The 16,817-nt window shown below is 42.4% G+C and overlaps 1 protein-coding gene across 2 annotated transcripts in view; it reads right to left on the bottom strand.

Annotated features, from left to right (window-relative positions):
* Nucleotides 1-16,233, bottom strand: part of LOC105731457 (aldehyde oxidase) — an 87,177-nt gene extending 70,944 nt beyond the window's left edge. Inside the window, exons 1-5 of one of the 2 annotated variants that reach the window (XM_021670702.2) lie at nt 16,090-16,233; nt 8,977-9,034; nt 6,834-6,930; nt 3,015-3,123; nt 633-759 (exon numbers count right to left, since the gene is read on the bottom strand). In XM_021670702.2, coding sequence (XP_021526377.2) covers nt 633-759; nt 3,015-3,123; nt 6,834-6,930; nt 8,977-9,034; nt 16,090-16,134 — 436 coding nt within the window. In that variant the 5' untranslated portion in view covers nt 16,135-16,233. The remainder of the gene's footprint in view (nt 1-632; nt 760-3,014; nt 3,124-6,833; nt 6,931-8,976; nt 9,035-16,089) is intronic. The other variant, XM_021670703.2, reaches the window with a different exon arrangement.
* Nucleotides 16,234-16,817: the final 584 nt, after the last annotated feature.

Genomic DNA, 16,817 nt, shown 5'->3' on the forward strand with positions numbered 1-16,817 from the left:
AAGATCTCAGTCTCTGACTTCACAGTGTATCCATCAGCAGCCCTCTGATGCTGAATATGGTCCTGAAAGCACCCACCCAGTAGGGAGAGTGGTGAGGGAGCAGCATGTGGAGATAACAGAACTCTTCCCAAGGGCTGATGAATAACTGGCTTTTTAATGATTATGAGAACAAGCAAAAGATACTTCAGAAATACATCAGCCAAATGCAATGTGTGGGTCTGGTTTGAATCCTGATTTGAACAAATTGATTCTTCCACTTATTGGGGATGTAACTTTGAACAAATCACTCTCCCCAAACGTCAGTTTCTCCATTAATGAAAAGGGGAAAATAATAATGCTACCTATCTTTTAAAATTTTGTGAGGATTAAATGAGACAATCTTCAAATAGTATTTAATGCAGTGTGTGTCGCATGAATGGTATCCAGTATTAGCTGTTGTTATCATTATCATTGTTATCGTTTAACAATAAAAGCACGCGGGAGGCTGAGGCACGAGAATCCCTTGAACCCTGGAGGTGGAGGTTGCAGTGAGCCAAGATTGTGCCACTGTACTCCAGCCTGGGCAAGAGTGAGACTCTGTCTCAAAATAAAAATAAAAAAATAAAAATGAAAAGCATGCATATATAACCTACCACCAAGGGCATCAGTTAACTGATCCAGAGTGGGCTCTGGGTGGTTCCTGAGCAGGGTGTAGATGGACATCACCATCCCAGGTGTGCAGAAGCCACACTGGGTGCCATGACACTTGGCGATCCTCTCCTGGAAGCACAGAAAGGTTAGGAATGCAGAATCTTGGGCCCCATCCCAGGCCTAGTGAATCAGAGCCTGCATTCCAGCAACATCCCCAGGTGATTCGTCTGCATGCTAATGTTGCAGTAGAGGCCCCTGAGAACCCTTCTCATCCCAGGTGCCTCCCACCCCAGGGCTGGGTTATGTTAGGTTGGGCCTCATCTGCTTTCGAGCTTCACTTAAGGAAGTGGTTGCCAGTCTTGAGAATCACCAGGAGAGTGTTAAGATTCCAAGCCCCACACAGCACCACAAACCAACTGACAGAGTCTCTGGGAATGGGGCACAGGCATACATCTTTTAAAGATTCCCAGATGGTTGGTTTCAATGTGCAGTTGTGGCTGTGAATTACTGAGATAAAGGAAGTCCTTCAGAGAAATAAACCAAATTACACTCAAGTTGAGAAGTGAAACAAAAAGTAAAAATAAAAATAAAACATAAAACTTTTTTTTATATATATACCTTTCTCTCTCCCTAGCATTTTTGCTTTGGAGTCTAACTTCTAAGATTGAAGTCGATTTTGGAAGTTGTCTTCAAGAAACATTGTAACAGTGGGAATTCCATGTCAATTAGGAAATGAAAGGGTGTTGTATGCCTGTGTGTGACCAGGTCTCACATGAGCATCCAGGCAGCATTCTCTCCCTCTAGTTAATGATATTTCATAATGATCTAGGCAAAATTCTCTCCCTCTAGATAATGATCTTTCAAATAAACAGAATCCAAGATTCCTTCAAATCTAGAAAATTTGAATAGGCAATTTTCTATGTTGTTCCTTTCTTTTCCTCATATGTGATCTTCATTAACTTCAATAAAAAATGAGTAGAAATGGCATTTTTTTCTTTTTTTTTTTGAGATGGAGTCTCGCTCTGTCACCAGGCTGGAGTACAGTGGCGTGATGTTGGCTCATTGCAACCTCTGCCTTCCAGGTTCAAGCGATTCTCCTGCCTCAGCCTCCTGAGTAGCTGGGACTACAGGTGCACGCCACCATACCCAACTAATTTTTATATTTTGGTACAGACAGGATTTCACCATGTTTTTCAGGATGGTCTCTATCTCTTGACATCGTGATCAGCCCGCCTCAGCCTCCCAAAGTGCTGGGATTACAGGCATGAGCCACTGCACCTGGCCTAGAAATGACATTTTTATGGGTAACATATACATCAAGAGTCAGGTGTCTGAAGATGCCTTTTCACTTGAGGCTAAAACTTGAACAAGGTGCTTCTTCAGGAGAAAAGCCAAAAAATTTATTGACAACTGCTATCATCTGCCTTCCAAACAAGCTCTAAGTATAACAAAACCTTTTAGTAGCTGAGATTTTCACTCAGCCTTAAGATCATGTTATTTTCCACTTTATTAAAAAAACACAATAAAATTATATCCCTCAATGTACATGGCCCTTTTATCTTTCTTCCTTCTTTCCTTCCCCTTCCTTCCTTCCCTCCCTCCCTCTCCTTCCTTCCCTCCCTCCCTCTCCTTCCTTCCTTTCCTTCCTCCCTCTCTCTCCTTCCTTCCTTCTTTCCCTCCCTCCCTCCTTTCCTTGTTCCCTTCCTCCTTCCCTCCTCTCCTTCTTCCCTTCCTCCTTCCCTCCTCTCTCTCTCTCTTTCTCTCTTTTTCTTTCTTTTGACAGGGTCTCACTCGGTCACCCAGGCTGAAGTACAGGGTACAACTGTGGTTTACTGCAGCCTCAACCTCCCAGGCTCAAGTGATTCTTTCACCTCAGCACCCCTGAGTAGCTAGAACTGCAGGTGCTCACCACCATGCCTGGCTAATTTTTGTATTTTTTATACAGATGTGTTTCACCATGTTGTCTAAGCTGGTCTCAAACTCCTGGGCTCAAGCAATCTGCCTGCCTTGGCTTCCCAAAGTGTTGGGATTACAGGTGTGAGCCACTACACCTGGCTTTTGTTACACCTGGCTTTTGTTTCTTTATGAGTTTGGAAAATAGACAGATCCCATCTAATTAGAACACAGAAAACAAACCCACAAATGTCAGAGTTTTCTTAGAGAAGAAAAATTTGTCTAGCCTTCCAAAAGCATCTTTCCAAGAAGTTAGTCATGAACAGTCACATATTCCAATATGCCAGGCTTTGCTCTTGTTTCCAGCTAGGCTGTATCTGTTAGAGTGGCCAAGCAGCAGGCCAGGCTGCTCCGTTCTCTTAGTCTCAGGGACTCAATGTCATGAGGTTTCTAAAGCACAGAAACTCCATAAGGAAGAGGCACATCCTCACCTGAACAGGATGAATTCTGGTGTGGGTGCTTCCTATGCCTTCTACTGTGGTGACAGCAGCACCATACAGAGAACAGATGGGAATCAGACAGGCATTGGCTGGGTGATGCCTTCAGAATGCAAAAGAAAAGCACAAATTACAAGTTACTTCACATCCAGTGGGAAAGGGGCCAGGCATTCACTGAGCTTCTCCACTGTGGCAGGTTTTTGTATAATGTCCCCGGGTTTTGCACCAACATTGTTTCCTTAGCTCAGCCCCATTTTTTATAGAAGTGGAATCTCAGGGTCACAGTCAGAATGTCAGAGGCAGGATTAAAATTAGGCCTCCTAATTCTAACTCCAGGGTCTCACTTGTCAAAAACTGTCAAAACTTTGATGGTTTTTCCTCTTGAGAATGTCCAATGAGGGGTTGACATTCTCTAGTCACAGGTAACCACCCAACTGTGGCAGGCCAGGTCTCCATTAGCAACCAGAGCAGTCAGCCTTCACCAACACCTCACTGTCACTCTCTTGAATGTAGAAAGTAAACATTAAAGAACTGGAGAAACTGGTGCCTTAGTACAAAAGCCAGAATGTAAAAACAAGGCCATTAACACCCTGCCTGGGTTTCCTCAGAACTTAAGAGTTCCGTTAAACTAATGGAGACATTCTTACACACCTTGTACACCTTGTACCAGGATCCACTTTAGACTAAGTAATTCTTCCAAGGCTCTGAAGTAATTGTCTAGACCCCAGGCCCTAGTTAAAGATTAGACAGAGTGAAACACTTTGGCTTTCAGTTTGTAGGTACACTGAATGTATATAAGCACCAGGAAAAAACCAGTAACTTAGAGTTGTTCTGGTTAGTTACTCCGACCTTCTCCCTGTAACTGGTTGCAGAAATAAACTCCTTTCTTTCCCAGTCTGTCTGCTTCTTGTTTTTAGACCACAAGAACAAGCCTCCAGACCTCATTCTGTCTGGGAACACACACACCTAGAGCTCATTCCATCTTCCAGGCAGATGATGGGCCAGGAGTTGGTTGAGCAATAAAGTAAAAGTGTTACCATGCTTCAGAAGAAGAAACAGGGTGTGGGATCCAGAACTCCTCATTCCCACAGGATCACTGCTAGAAAATGTCCAGCTCACAATGACTCCTAAATGTTCTCATTCACCAAACAGAACTATGAATGTCCAATAAACACATGAAACAAGTATTCAAACTTAAAAATCAAGAGAGACTCAAGCAATGAGAAACACGATTTTTGTCAAAAAATGATAAACATTTTTAATATTTGTAACATCTATTAGTAGCAATGGTTTGGGAAAATGAGACTCATACTGTTTGTGAGAATGGAAACTGAGTTCTCCCTAAGAGCTGCTGAGAGACATTTCACAGGAAGACAAAAACAAACCTTTAAAATGCACACTTTCTTTTACACACTGCAATTCTACCATTATGGATACATCATAAGGAAATAATCATAGACATAAACGTATCTATAGGAGTGTTCATTGATGCATTGCTCATACTAATAAAAACTAAAAATAATCTAAGTTAACAGTATTTGGAGGTTGGTTTTGGTACGCCCAAAAGATGGAACATACACAGCCATGAATGAATTTATTATTATGATAAAATATTAAGGAGAAATTAACAAAATATACAGGCTTTTAAACAGTATGTACAGTATGCTTTAATATGTATATACATAAAAGAAAGATTCAAATGATATTACTCATTTATAAATAAGTGCAAATATTTATTGAGTGCCTCCTATGTGCCAGGCAGAGTTCCACATGCTAAAATTCACTGGTGAACAAGATAGACAAAATCTCTGCCCTTGTAGAATGCATATTCTAGTTGAAGGAAGTTAGCACATATGTATATGGACAATATGCACATACAAACATATTAACTGAAATGTTGAGAAGTGCTATGAATATATTAATATAGGCTAACACAATGGAGAGTTGTAAAGGTGAGGTGGAGCATAGCTATTTAGTAGGTGATCAGGGAGGGTTGAGAACGTAACTTTATAAAATCTGAATGATTTGAAGGGGCCAGACATGGAAGGCAGTGGGACAAAACACACACTCAGGCCCTGAGGCAAGAATAAGTGTGGGATGTTTAAGTACAGAAAGAGGGATTAAAAAAAAAGTCTGGTGAGGCAGGAACATAGTGAATGCAAGGGGAGTGGTGTTACTAAGGGTTAGAGAGACAGGCAGGGACCAGGTAGGTAATGGTAAAGGCTTGATAGTAAAGGCACGGAGTTTACTGATTCAAAGACAAGCGAGCTTTCAGTTTAGATGTAGAAAGTTGTAAGAGACTGTCAGTGTCACTCTAAAAACCAAACTAAACCATACGAGGAACATAACCACATATTTTTAAAGCTCATCAGATGCTGAGTACACAGAGAAACTTTATGAGTAAAACTTAATAAATGAGCTAACCTCTGTTATGTGACAACCCCTTCATAAGAGAGAAGATACAACTGCTCTCATCCCTGAGTTACAATTATTCTCTTCCTGAAATTGAAGGAGGAAGAGGAAACTGCCTTAAACAGAAATAAGGAGAAACCAGACCAACTTTCAACAAACTTTGGATGGTTTCATGTGGGCCGATAACAACAGATGGAAATAAAAAGCTGGACTGCATTATTTCCAATCTCTTCCCTACCAGAGATCACTGAGTGCCGGGAGTAGTTCCCCAAAAATAGGCAGGGAAGGAGAGCTAAAATAAGCTCTTCAGGCATACTGGCCCTTAAACAAAGAAGGCTGGGGGAGAGACAGGATACCTGAGAGAAAACCCTACGTACTCAGACTTCACAGAGTATAGAGTAGTCACCACTCCCTAGAGGCTAAAGACAGAGCAGCATGGCTGCCAGAGATCTCCCAAAGCATGGAAGGTGAGATAGGCAAGAAAAGAGAAATCCCCAGTGAACTAAAAAGCTGACAGCTAGGCTGTAAAGCAGGGAGGAATGTCTCAGAGTTCAGATAGCAGGTGGTTTGGTTGTGGAACACAGGCAGATATCTGAAACCTCACCAGTGCTCAGATCCTTTGCCTTCAATTGAGATCTGTGAAACGATGTAAAATGTTCTAACATAAGCATAATTGGAGTCCCAGAAGAACAGAGGGAAGAGTATGTGGCACAGAGTAAATATTTGAAGAGATAATGCTTGAGAAGTTTCCAGAGACATCAACACACAGATCTAAGAAACTTGGCAAACTTGAAGAAGGATAAATACCAAACATAAACAGATGTTAAACATAATGGGAAGCCATTGGTGGCTTTTATGTAGGAGAATGACTTGATTTGATGATAATTAAAGCAGAACACTCTGGCTGCTGTATGGAGAATGCACTAGATGGGAACAAGGAGATAAGTTAGGGACTGGAATAGTAATATATGAGTGTGATGATGGCATTATTCTCCACTGCAATTTCAGCCTAGCCTTTCCTCACCAGACAGGGAGTCAGGCAGCCATTCAACTTTTGACAGGGGATTTTTGTTTTTCTTAGACAAGGTTTTGCTATGTTGCCCAGGCTGGACGCAAACTCAAGCAATACTCCTGACAGCCTCTCAAGTAGCTAGAAATGCATGCCACTGTGCCTGGCTTTGATGGAGAATTCTTTGACCATATGTTATCCTCACTGATGATATGTTTCTCTCCCAATACTTTCATATTCCTGGGACCATGTCTTTCTTGTTCATCATTGCACCCCTAGTGTCCAGTTCTTTTCACATGGTAGGTACTCAATATATATTTACCAAATGAAGGAATATAACAAAGTTCAAAATTATAAAAATTCAACCATATCTGGACTTTGCTATATGGTACCTTATTCTCTTGGTGATGGGGTTATATCGTGATATCATCACTGTACATGCACCACAGTCTCCTCCTCCACAGCCATATTTGGTTCCTGTGAGTCGGACTGGAAGAGGCATAGTTAAAGATCATATGTGTTACATAATTCTCTTTCTAGAATAGCCCTGCCAATAGGAGACAGCAACATTAAAGACTCTTAAATGTACGTTAAGTTCAATACATATTCATCGAATGATGTGTGTATGTCTTACTATTATAATATAGCAGCTATAATATATAATCTTGTAAATTCTTGATTTTTTGTGTATGGTGTATCTTGTATCCTCCCTTTGAAAACAATTGGACCTCAGGTTGCCAAAAATAGGGCTGAACTGAAAAAAGAAGAATCTATATATGTAAGGGCTTGAGTATTTGAAGGTATGAATACATTGCACATTTATTCTCAACCTTATCTCTGTCTTTAATGACACAAAGCAAAATGTTAAATTGTAGATAATTCTTGGAATATTTGTGTCATGTTAGCCATGTTTGTATATTTCTCTGCCTTTCAGTGGCAGATACTTCCATCTGTTCCCTAATATCTGTTCTCTCATTATTCCTTAATAATAGAAACCCTGATTTTTAGCCACACACAGGGCTTCCCAGAGTAAAAAATATACTTTCCCAGCTTCCTCTGCAGCTAGGTGGGGTCAATAACATTGCTGGCTAATAGGATGTAATTATAAGTGTTGTGTATGACTTCCAGGAGAAGAGTGTCCTCAAAAGGAGAGAGGTACTTCTTTCTTTGCTCATTACTTCTTCCTATTTGCTGGAATTCAGATATGAGGCTGGGCCTCCATTAGCCATCTCTGACTGTGGGGAGAAAGCTGCACGCTGAGGAAGGTGCTGCTTGGTTTCTCAATGCTGTGACACTGCTTTACCAGCCCTGATCCTCCTACTTGTGGGCTTTCCTTATGCGAGTGTGATAGCCATGTAAACATACCTCACAGACCTCAATTCAACATGGAGGGTAACTGACCAAGAGATCCTGTTGCTGCACTTTGATACTGATCACTCCGGTTTTCATTAAGGCCATGCCTCCTATGAACTGCTCTCCACCAATGGCTTAGTGCTATGTAGAGACATGAAGTCCTTGTCAACCATCCCAGTGGTTCTGAAGAATATGCCTTACACAAACCAGCAGTCTAGGGACCTTCCACTCAATCTTATCTCCAGGGTCAGACTTGCATGGTGATCAAACGGCTCCCTAAGCCTGCTCTGACTCCCTCCCTACTTCCTTTCCCACAGGCACTTCTAATAAAGCACATTTAATCCCATTTTTGGTGTCCACAATCCTGAAGAATCTGAACTAACACAGTGAAAAAGAAAGAAAACTTCTATCTTCTATCCTGTTTACCATGAGTTGGGGTTTTCTGTCACTCATGGTGAACCAAACTTTAAATATTACACATAGGTACTGTGGATAATCAGGAAGTAATATTCATTGTTTTTTGTCTAAATATCTTGACTGACTTTAATGAGCATGTCTCATAAACATATTCGTGTGTCTGAAAAATAATTACTGATGATTTGGAGTTGTGTACTCTTTTGGTAATTTTACCCTTTCCAGGGGAAAAATGTACACACCCCCATTGAAACATAATTTTGCATATAATTCAGTAGTGCCTACTACCCTCTGGTAGCCTACTGGAGTTCATGCTAAAAATCCATTCCCTAGATGGCTTTTATTTGGAAAGTTTTTCTAGGATAACATTTTCAGGTTTAGTTTTTCCATTTTTCTTTTACTTTCATTTCAGGTGACTTCTGTGCTCTCTTTTTCTAATGGGCATAATAATTAGTTCTTAAGGACAGAATATAAATATTGTGACTCTTAGTTCTAAAGGATGCTTAATTAGGTCCTTTTTAAAGTTTCCATTGCTAGTTTCTCCATTTTATACAGAGACTAGAAAAAAATTGGCTCTTCTGACAGCCAAATTTGTGCACTGCCTATAAAACTAAAAGATAGGGCTTTCTCAAAGATGGGCATAAAACCATGATAGTAGGGAATATGTCTCAGTGTCTATAAATGTATGTTTGAAATATCATTTAATGAGGAAATTGGAGTCATACAAATACACACATGCATACACACTCAAAGTAAAGAAAAGGATACGCTTCTTCCTCAGATAAGGCAACAGCATTGTTTCAGGATCAACATTTTTTTCTGTCACCTATACCAAAGCGAAAATAAGAGTTACTCATGCAAAGTTGAGAGAGTTAATGTGAAATTCGCATTGGCAGGATCACACCAATTTGAAGGAAATTCATGTTAATTAGCTCTTCTACTCATATATTCAAGTAGATTTCAGCTTTATGGAACACCTGTGATATAGGAACCACCTCTCTTAGGTGTAATCTTGAGCCCCACCACGATTGTGCTACTGTCCTTGGTTTTGAATTATTGCCGTTCTCTAAGGCATTTGTTGTTTCCACTAACAGGAATGCTAGCTCCTGTCCAGTTTTTTTCTAGAAAGTCTAAAGCAATTGAGAGTAAAGACATTAGTAGAACAGTTCAGACTAGAGAGATAGAGAGAGGGGTGGATGAAATAAGAAAGGAAAGGAGGGAGGGGAATTGCTGGAATAGAATAGCCTCTGAGAAACTGACATAGTTAATTTTTAAAATATTGTTTTATCTTGTTCAAAAAATTGTTTTTTTTTTTGGAAACCAAAAAGTAATTCTGGTTTCCAGTAAAAGACAACCAGCCATGGCCCCAATCAAATAAACACAGGGGAAGATAATGTATGCTAAGAGATGCAAAGCTGCACAGCAAAGACACACTTAGGCAAGTTCATGGGAGCAGCCTGGCAGCACAGCAGTGGAACGGCAGGCTGTCTTTTCCCAAGGATGACATAAAATTGTCATGATTGTGTTTTCCAAAGTGATTGTTTTCTCTTTTTTCACTAAAAATTTGACATTTCTTTTAGATTCACAGAACACATAGAAGCATGACTTGCTTTGCCATTCCAGAAGCTGAACTCGTCTTTCACCATATTATAGTAATTTTCCCTTCTGGGAAGTAGATGAGGAGTGGACAAATGCTTATTCTAGGGCTACTGCCTCATCCTCAATTCTAAGAGGCTGTATGTCATGCAAGGTGAGGGGTATGCCAATTGCCAAGGTCAGGTCCGTGCCCTAGAGGAGTCTGCAACATAGAAAGATTGGTGTGTGTGTGTGTGTGTGTGTGTGTGTGTGTAAAGAAAAAATATGGGGTACCTCTTGGTATCTTCAAACTAATTGGCTCCCAAATGTAACTCTTTGTTTTCCAAACTTACTTACTCCTCCCTTCTTTTCCCTAAGCTGTTTAATGGCTTCAGCATCTGCTAGGTAATCTAAGCTGGAAAAAAAAAAAAAAAAAAAAGCTATTTTCAACTTTTTTTTCCTTTTCCAATCCACCACAATCAGTGTTACTGAGTTCTTCCACTTGGGCTTCCAATGATACTCTAGACTCCTTTCTCTTCTACTGTCACTACCCATGAGCCCATATCACCTATTGTCCGAATGATTATTAAGACCTGCCTAACAGGTCTCCCTGCCTCCACTCTTGATATCGCAGTATCGTCCTCTACACCATGACCAGAGTGACTGCTATAAAACCCAAACCTGATTATCTCATGTATATGCCTAAATTTAACGTAGCTCCTGGCTGCCAAACTGCCATGCTGGGAATTCCTGAATCATGGGGATGCTTGTTAAAATGAAGCCTCTATGGAATCAGGATTTCTAGTAGAGGGAACCAGAAAATGTGCTTTTTAAATAGGTACACTGAGTGGATCTTAGGCGAATTAATAGCCAACTATTTCCAGAATACAAGAAGAAATTTGAATTCAGGCTTCATGGATGAAGTGGCTAGTCACAGGGGTACATGGACTTTTTTTTTTTTTTTTGCATGCACTTGAGGTAAAAGTGCTACTGTCCTTGGTTCTGAATTATCGCTGTTCTGAAAATCCTTCCTCACTTGTTGGCAGAATTTTGTATGTCATTCTCCACCCTGCTCAAATGTTCTCTATGGAGAGTGTTGCCACATAAAATACCCTTCCCCATCTCCAAGTAACCACCCTCCTCTTTGTTCCCATGGCTGATGTCTTCACCTCTTCTTTTATGACATTTTTTACACTGTATCATAATTATTTGTGTATGTACAAGACTATCTCGATCTGAGAGAAGCCATCTTCTGCTATTCTTATTTATGTCAAACACTGAGCTTGGTGGTGGGGATATATCACAGGATGTAATAAATGATAATTAAATGAATGACTAGAACACGATATGTATGATTTGGTATGAGATACCAAGAAGGAATAATTTCTCACAGACTTGGGCATCTGAACAGATGATAAAAAAGAAAAACACAGAAGTTATTGATGGCAGAAACTATAGGTTGTCTATCCTGGCGTGCATTCTTCTTTCCTTCCTTCCTGCTACTTGGAATAGGGATGAAATGGCTATAACCCCAGCGGTCATCTTAGACCATGAGGCAACACGCTAATGGCAGCAGAGAAAAAAAAAGAGAAGAAACCTGGGTCACAGATAACACTGTAAAGCTTCTGCCCCAATCTCACAATGTCTGTTCCTAGATATGATGGTAAACCATAGAAGCCCAGTTTGAATGGATGGACAGAGTCTGGATAGCCTAGTTAGTGCCTAGTTAGTAAAGAATAGCATTTTAGGCTTGAGGAATATTTCTATATTTGAGGAAGGAATTCATGGAAGAAGGTCATGCTTGATTGGGTATTTGTTCCAGGAAATGTTTCAAGGGATTGGAATCTGGCTCAAATTTCAAGGGATTGGAATCTGGCTCAAAGTCCCACTGGTTTGAAATATGTTTTTGTTGTTTTGATGTAGTGGGTGTTTGTATTTGGAGGAAGTGGGGGCAGGGATCTAGCATGCATCTTGTCCTGGCAGCTCTGGGAATGAAACAGGGAGGTTAGAACTCAGATAGAGGCTAGGAGGTGTAGCAGAGCTGGGTAACAGTTACTCTGGTTGACTCTGGATTAGAGAGATGTTGCCAGTTCGCAGGTCAGGGTCATTGCATGTACTCATCTCAGCATAGCCTTGAATGTTGCAAGGGTGGAATCTGTCCCTCTGTATCACTGCCAGCCCTTTTTAACCCAATGTAACCAAGTCCAAGTTTACATTGTACTTGGTTAAGACTCAGTTTCCTCTGTGTACTGCCAGTGACTAGTGCCTGAGGAGGCCCTGACAGATCCAAGACAGAGTCAGAAAGAGAAAGGAAGAGGGAGATAAGAGGGGAGAGAGTAGAAAATAAGGAAGAGTTAGAAGTGCATGTGAAAGGACAAGGCTGAGAGGTAGAAGAAGAGGAAAGAAAGGGGTGTATGCTATGAGACACAGTTAGTAGAAAAGAACAATAATCTACAACAGCCTCAGAGGAGAGAAAGAGGCCTCAGGGGACAGCCATAAGACACATCTTCCTGAGCTTTAGATTGCTTTAAAATTCATTTTGCTTGTTACTTCTTTCTGCCTAAGCTGCCTCTAACTTCTCTTTTCTCTGAATCATTACAGCCATTCTAGAAGCCCAGAAATTTCCTCTCTCAGCCTTGTAAACCAAAAACCTTAGAGAATGCTAGCCAATAAACAGCTCTTTTGAGATTCCCATACCAATACCAAAAGTCTACATTTATTGCACAAATAATGCAAGATGACTGCTAAGAAGCAGTCATCTTGACTCTTCCAAGCAGGTTCTAGCTCTACTAATGAAGCAGATAATTTTCTAGTCCAGATAGTAACAATTGTTTCCACATATCAAGTGTTTCCTGTGTACATGCACCTTGCTAACCACTCTCCATGCCACTTAATCACCCCCAATTTCAGGGGAAAATGTTCTGTTATTAGCTCCATTTTGCAAAGGAGAAAACGGAAGCTCAGCGACATTAAGTACCTTGCCTGAGGTCCCAGAGCTGCCAAGTGGCAGAGCAGATACCACAGGATTCAAACCCATGCCTGACTAGTTCCAAGGCCCATACCTTTGATTTCCACACCTCATTGCCTCATGAAATGATATGCTTCAGTTCCTAAGTTGAGGTTGGAATGTGGCATCTATGGCAGAATTTATTCACAGGCTCTTCTTCCCTAAAACTCCATGTTAAATGGGTCATCTGTTCTTCTGGGGGCCTTGGTAGAGTGAATAAGATTACAGAAGTCTCTCTGTAATACCATCTGCCTGATGACAACTTTTGGTGACATGAGAAAGTTTAGCAAAAAGCAGAACAGAAGCCATCATGACACCTACTGTCTCCTAAGTGGCTTCACTTCTAAGCTTCTTTTTCAAAGGTGAGTTTTTAATTCCAGAGATTGCATTTGAAATCAAAAGCCCTCTTCTATGGTAGGTTTTCTCTCTCACACTCTTCTCAACAGTCCCTTACTCTCTGAAACTGAAAAGTTCATGCTAGGCTGGGTACGGTGGCTCGCACTTGTAATCCTAGCACTTTGGGAGACCAAGGCAGGCAGATCACCTGAGGTCAGGAGTTTGAGACCAGCCTGGCCAACATGGTGAAACCCCATCTCTACTAAAAATACAAAAATTAGCTGGTTGTGGTGGCTCAAGCCTGTAGTCCCAGCTACTCAGGAGGCTAAGGCATAAGAATCGCTTGAACCCAGGAGGTGGAGGTTGCAGTGAGCTGAGATCACGCCACTGCACTTCAGCCTGGGTAACAGAGTGAGACTTGATGTCAAAAAAAAAAAAAAAGAAGAAAGTTTATTCTAGTTCTTCCCATGTAAGTAATCAGGCTTGTTTACCAGTACTGAAGCACACACCTAATAGAATTTAGAAGAGAGGAAAAGGAAAGGGAAAGGTTAACAGTTTCTTTTGATGGGTAATTGCAAAAACAGAATCAATATCTCCATAGCATACTTTACAAATAACCACAGGACATTTGGTCCATAGACAAAGTGAGCCCATAGATAAGAACTAGCTTATCTAATTTAAAAAATCAATAGGCCACCAACTGTTCTTGGCCATGGATGTTAAAAATCCCAATATTTGTTTGGAAGTAGGGGAAGGAGAAGCAAGGAGATGTTAGACTCAAAACCCATTTCCTCATTTAACCCAAACCCTTACCATCACCTATAAAGCCCTAGTAACGTGGACCCTGGCCATGTTGCCAACCCCACCAACCTACCTCCTGAGCACACAGAAATCCTTCCACCTCAGGACCTTTGCACCTGCCATCCCCACCCTGGATGCTCTTTCCCCAGATGTTTGCATGGCTTGTTCCTCACTGCATCCCAGTCACTGCTCAAATGCCACCCTTTCAGAGAGGCCAAAACATCCATCCCATCTAAGTATCCTGCACATTCTCTGTCCCCCTGCTGTGCTTTATTTTTTATATTAGCACTTCTCACTTCCTGACATTACACAATTCCATGTATTTATATTCTTGCTATCTCCCCAGCACAATTTAAACTCTATGCACGCAGGGACTTGTTATTTCTGTGCTCTGCTGTATCTCATAAGCCTGGAACACTGCCTGGTATATGGTAGGCCCTAAACAAATAAATGGATTGAATGCTCATGATCACTGTTTATGAAGTAAGTAGCATCATTCTCTTTTAACAGAGGAACTAAGCCTCTGGGAGGTTAGGTTTTCTCAATTAGAATTAGAACTGGAATTGAAGACTTGTTTGAACAACAAAGCCAGTGTTCTGTTTACTACACCATTCCATTATGCAGAAGAAGAAAAAGTGACATAATGTCAATCACCTCACCCCATTGTCATATTTCACCCTCACAGCAGTCCTGTGAAGGGGTCCTAATGACCCCCACTACAGATCAGGAAAAACAAGTTCATTTTGTCCAATGTGGAACCCAGGCAGCTGGGGCAAAGTTTTTGAGGGGTCTAATGTACAATTTGGGGGCCCCTCTTTAAGAAACATAATACAAAACCACAAATGAAATTAGGATGAGGGCCTTAGAACAGGCCTCACAACTAGGGTCTGATGTTTCACCCTGTTTAGCTTCCAGGAGAGGCAGCTGTTGCTGGTAAGGAAAAGTGTTGTGGCTGCCCTTAGCCAGAAGCAGGGGTCACAGGTGGCTCTGAATGAACCAGCACCAACACGAGCACCAGGGAAAGCAGATGCCACTGGTCTTGCTTGGTTGTTAGCTCTGTTTCTTTTAAGAGACAGGATCTTGTTCTTTTGTTCAGGCTGGAGTGCAGTGGTGTGATCACAGCTCGCTGTAACCTGGAACTCTCAGACTCAAGCGATCCCCCCGCCCTTCACCAGTAGCTGGGACTATAGTCGTCCACCACCACACCTGGTTATTTTTTATTTTTTGTAGAGATAGCGTTTTTGCCATGTTGCCCAGGCTAAACTCGAACTCCTGGGCTCAAGCAATCCTCCTGCCTCGGTCTCCCAAAGTGCTGATTTCAGGCATGAGCCACACTCTTAGGGAAGCTCCTTAACCTTCCTGCCTCAGTCCCCTCCTTCAAAGTGGTGTCATTAAAACTGGGACATTAAGAGTGAGCAGAGTTGATGCTTACATTCAGGGGGGTGTCTTAAAGGATGCCCACGGGGCTTTGCTGCCCCCAAACATCGGACAATGCCTAGAACTGTCCCTCGGGTTGCCAGAGTGAGCCCAGCTTCTGAGGGGGCAGAGCCCGACCCAGCAGTGGACCCTGTGAGGACCTTGGAGCCCCCAGAGCCTGACTTGTGTTCAGCTCCGCCAGGAACTAGCTGACTTTGGAAAGTGACGATTTCTTCATCTGAGAAACGATGGTTTGAATGTGTTAGTCTCTACAGTCCTGTCCCGACTCTAAGTTGCTCTCTGCGCTTCCAAATGCACCCGGCCAGCTGAGGCTCAGCCATCTCTGTAGGCTGCTCTCAAAGTACTGGAGGACGTTCCCGTTATGGGCTGGAATTGAGGGAGGGAAGGTTTGGGAGTGCTGACCTTGATGGGCATGAATACTTTTTTCCTTACTGTTTAGGGAGGGCGTGTGGTTGGTAATCAGGCTGTGAGCCTCACAAGGAAAGGGGAACATGAGGAAGGTGGGGGTCCAAAGATCCAGAGCAGTCCCTGAAAACGCAGCCTTCACCTGCCCGGGAGGCAGGGGTGAGAACGCGAAGAAAAAGCCGCTATTAAAGGAGAAAGCCAGGTACGTGCCTGAGTGCCTTAAGCGGCGGGCACGAAAGGATAGGACGAACGGCAGGGGCTCCTCTCTGCCCCGACCCGGGCTGCGGATCTGGGAGCAGGGTCAGCCCGCAGGCGCTCACCTTGCGGCCATTAACGTAGAAGAGCAGCTCTGGCGTCCGGTCCATGGTGGCAGGCGCGCGAGTCCGAGGGCCCGGAGCTGGAGGAGGCAGCGGCTCTAGGAAGTCGTGGGCAACTGGGACCCGGCAGCGCCGACCCGCCGAGTGGGGCGGGGCTTACTGGAGGCCAACTCACCCACCCACCCAGACGGAGAAAGCCTTGATAAAGAGCCAACGTTCCTGAGCTCTTTGCCAGGAAAACTCTTCCGGGACAACAGCACGTGTGTGGGCGTCACTGGCGCCCTCTGTGTGGGCGGAAATCATCTGGCGAAGATGAAGACGACCCCTGCATTAAGGGTACACAGTGCTGTAAATATAGTCAATAGTTCTAGTGTAGGATGGATAGTTTTATTCAAAGAATCTCAGTTGATGAATGAAGAAGAAATGCTAGAATTAGAAAAAATTGTAACCCCATATTAAAACTACTGCTCAGAAAATGCTCAACAATGGATATAAAACAACTAGGTGAAATGTTAGAGAAATTCATTACAAGGGATAACCTTTGAACCCACTGTTCAATGTCAGCATCCTTACGAATGAAACAAGATGAAATGAGGAGATAAAGGATCTCCTCGCCAGCGGCGCTTAGCGTCCATGTAACACCCACTTGCGTCTTAGCAAACATTGTAAGTCCTGTGACATTGCTTTGGATGGTCTTATGTTATTGCATATTTTAGGTGATGTTCCAGCTA

Source organism: Aotus nancymaae, unplaced genomic scaffold (assembly GCF_030222135.1).
Source record: "Aotus nancymaae isolate 86718 unplaced genomic scaffold, 86718_ANA_hifiasm-v0.15.2.pri h1tg000008l, whole genome shotgun sequence".
NCBI lineage: Eukaryota > Metazoa > Chordata > Mammalia > Primates > Aotidae > Aotus > Aotus nancymaae.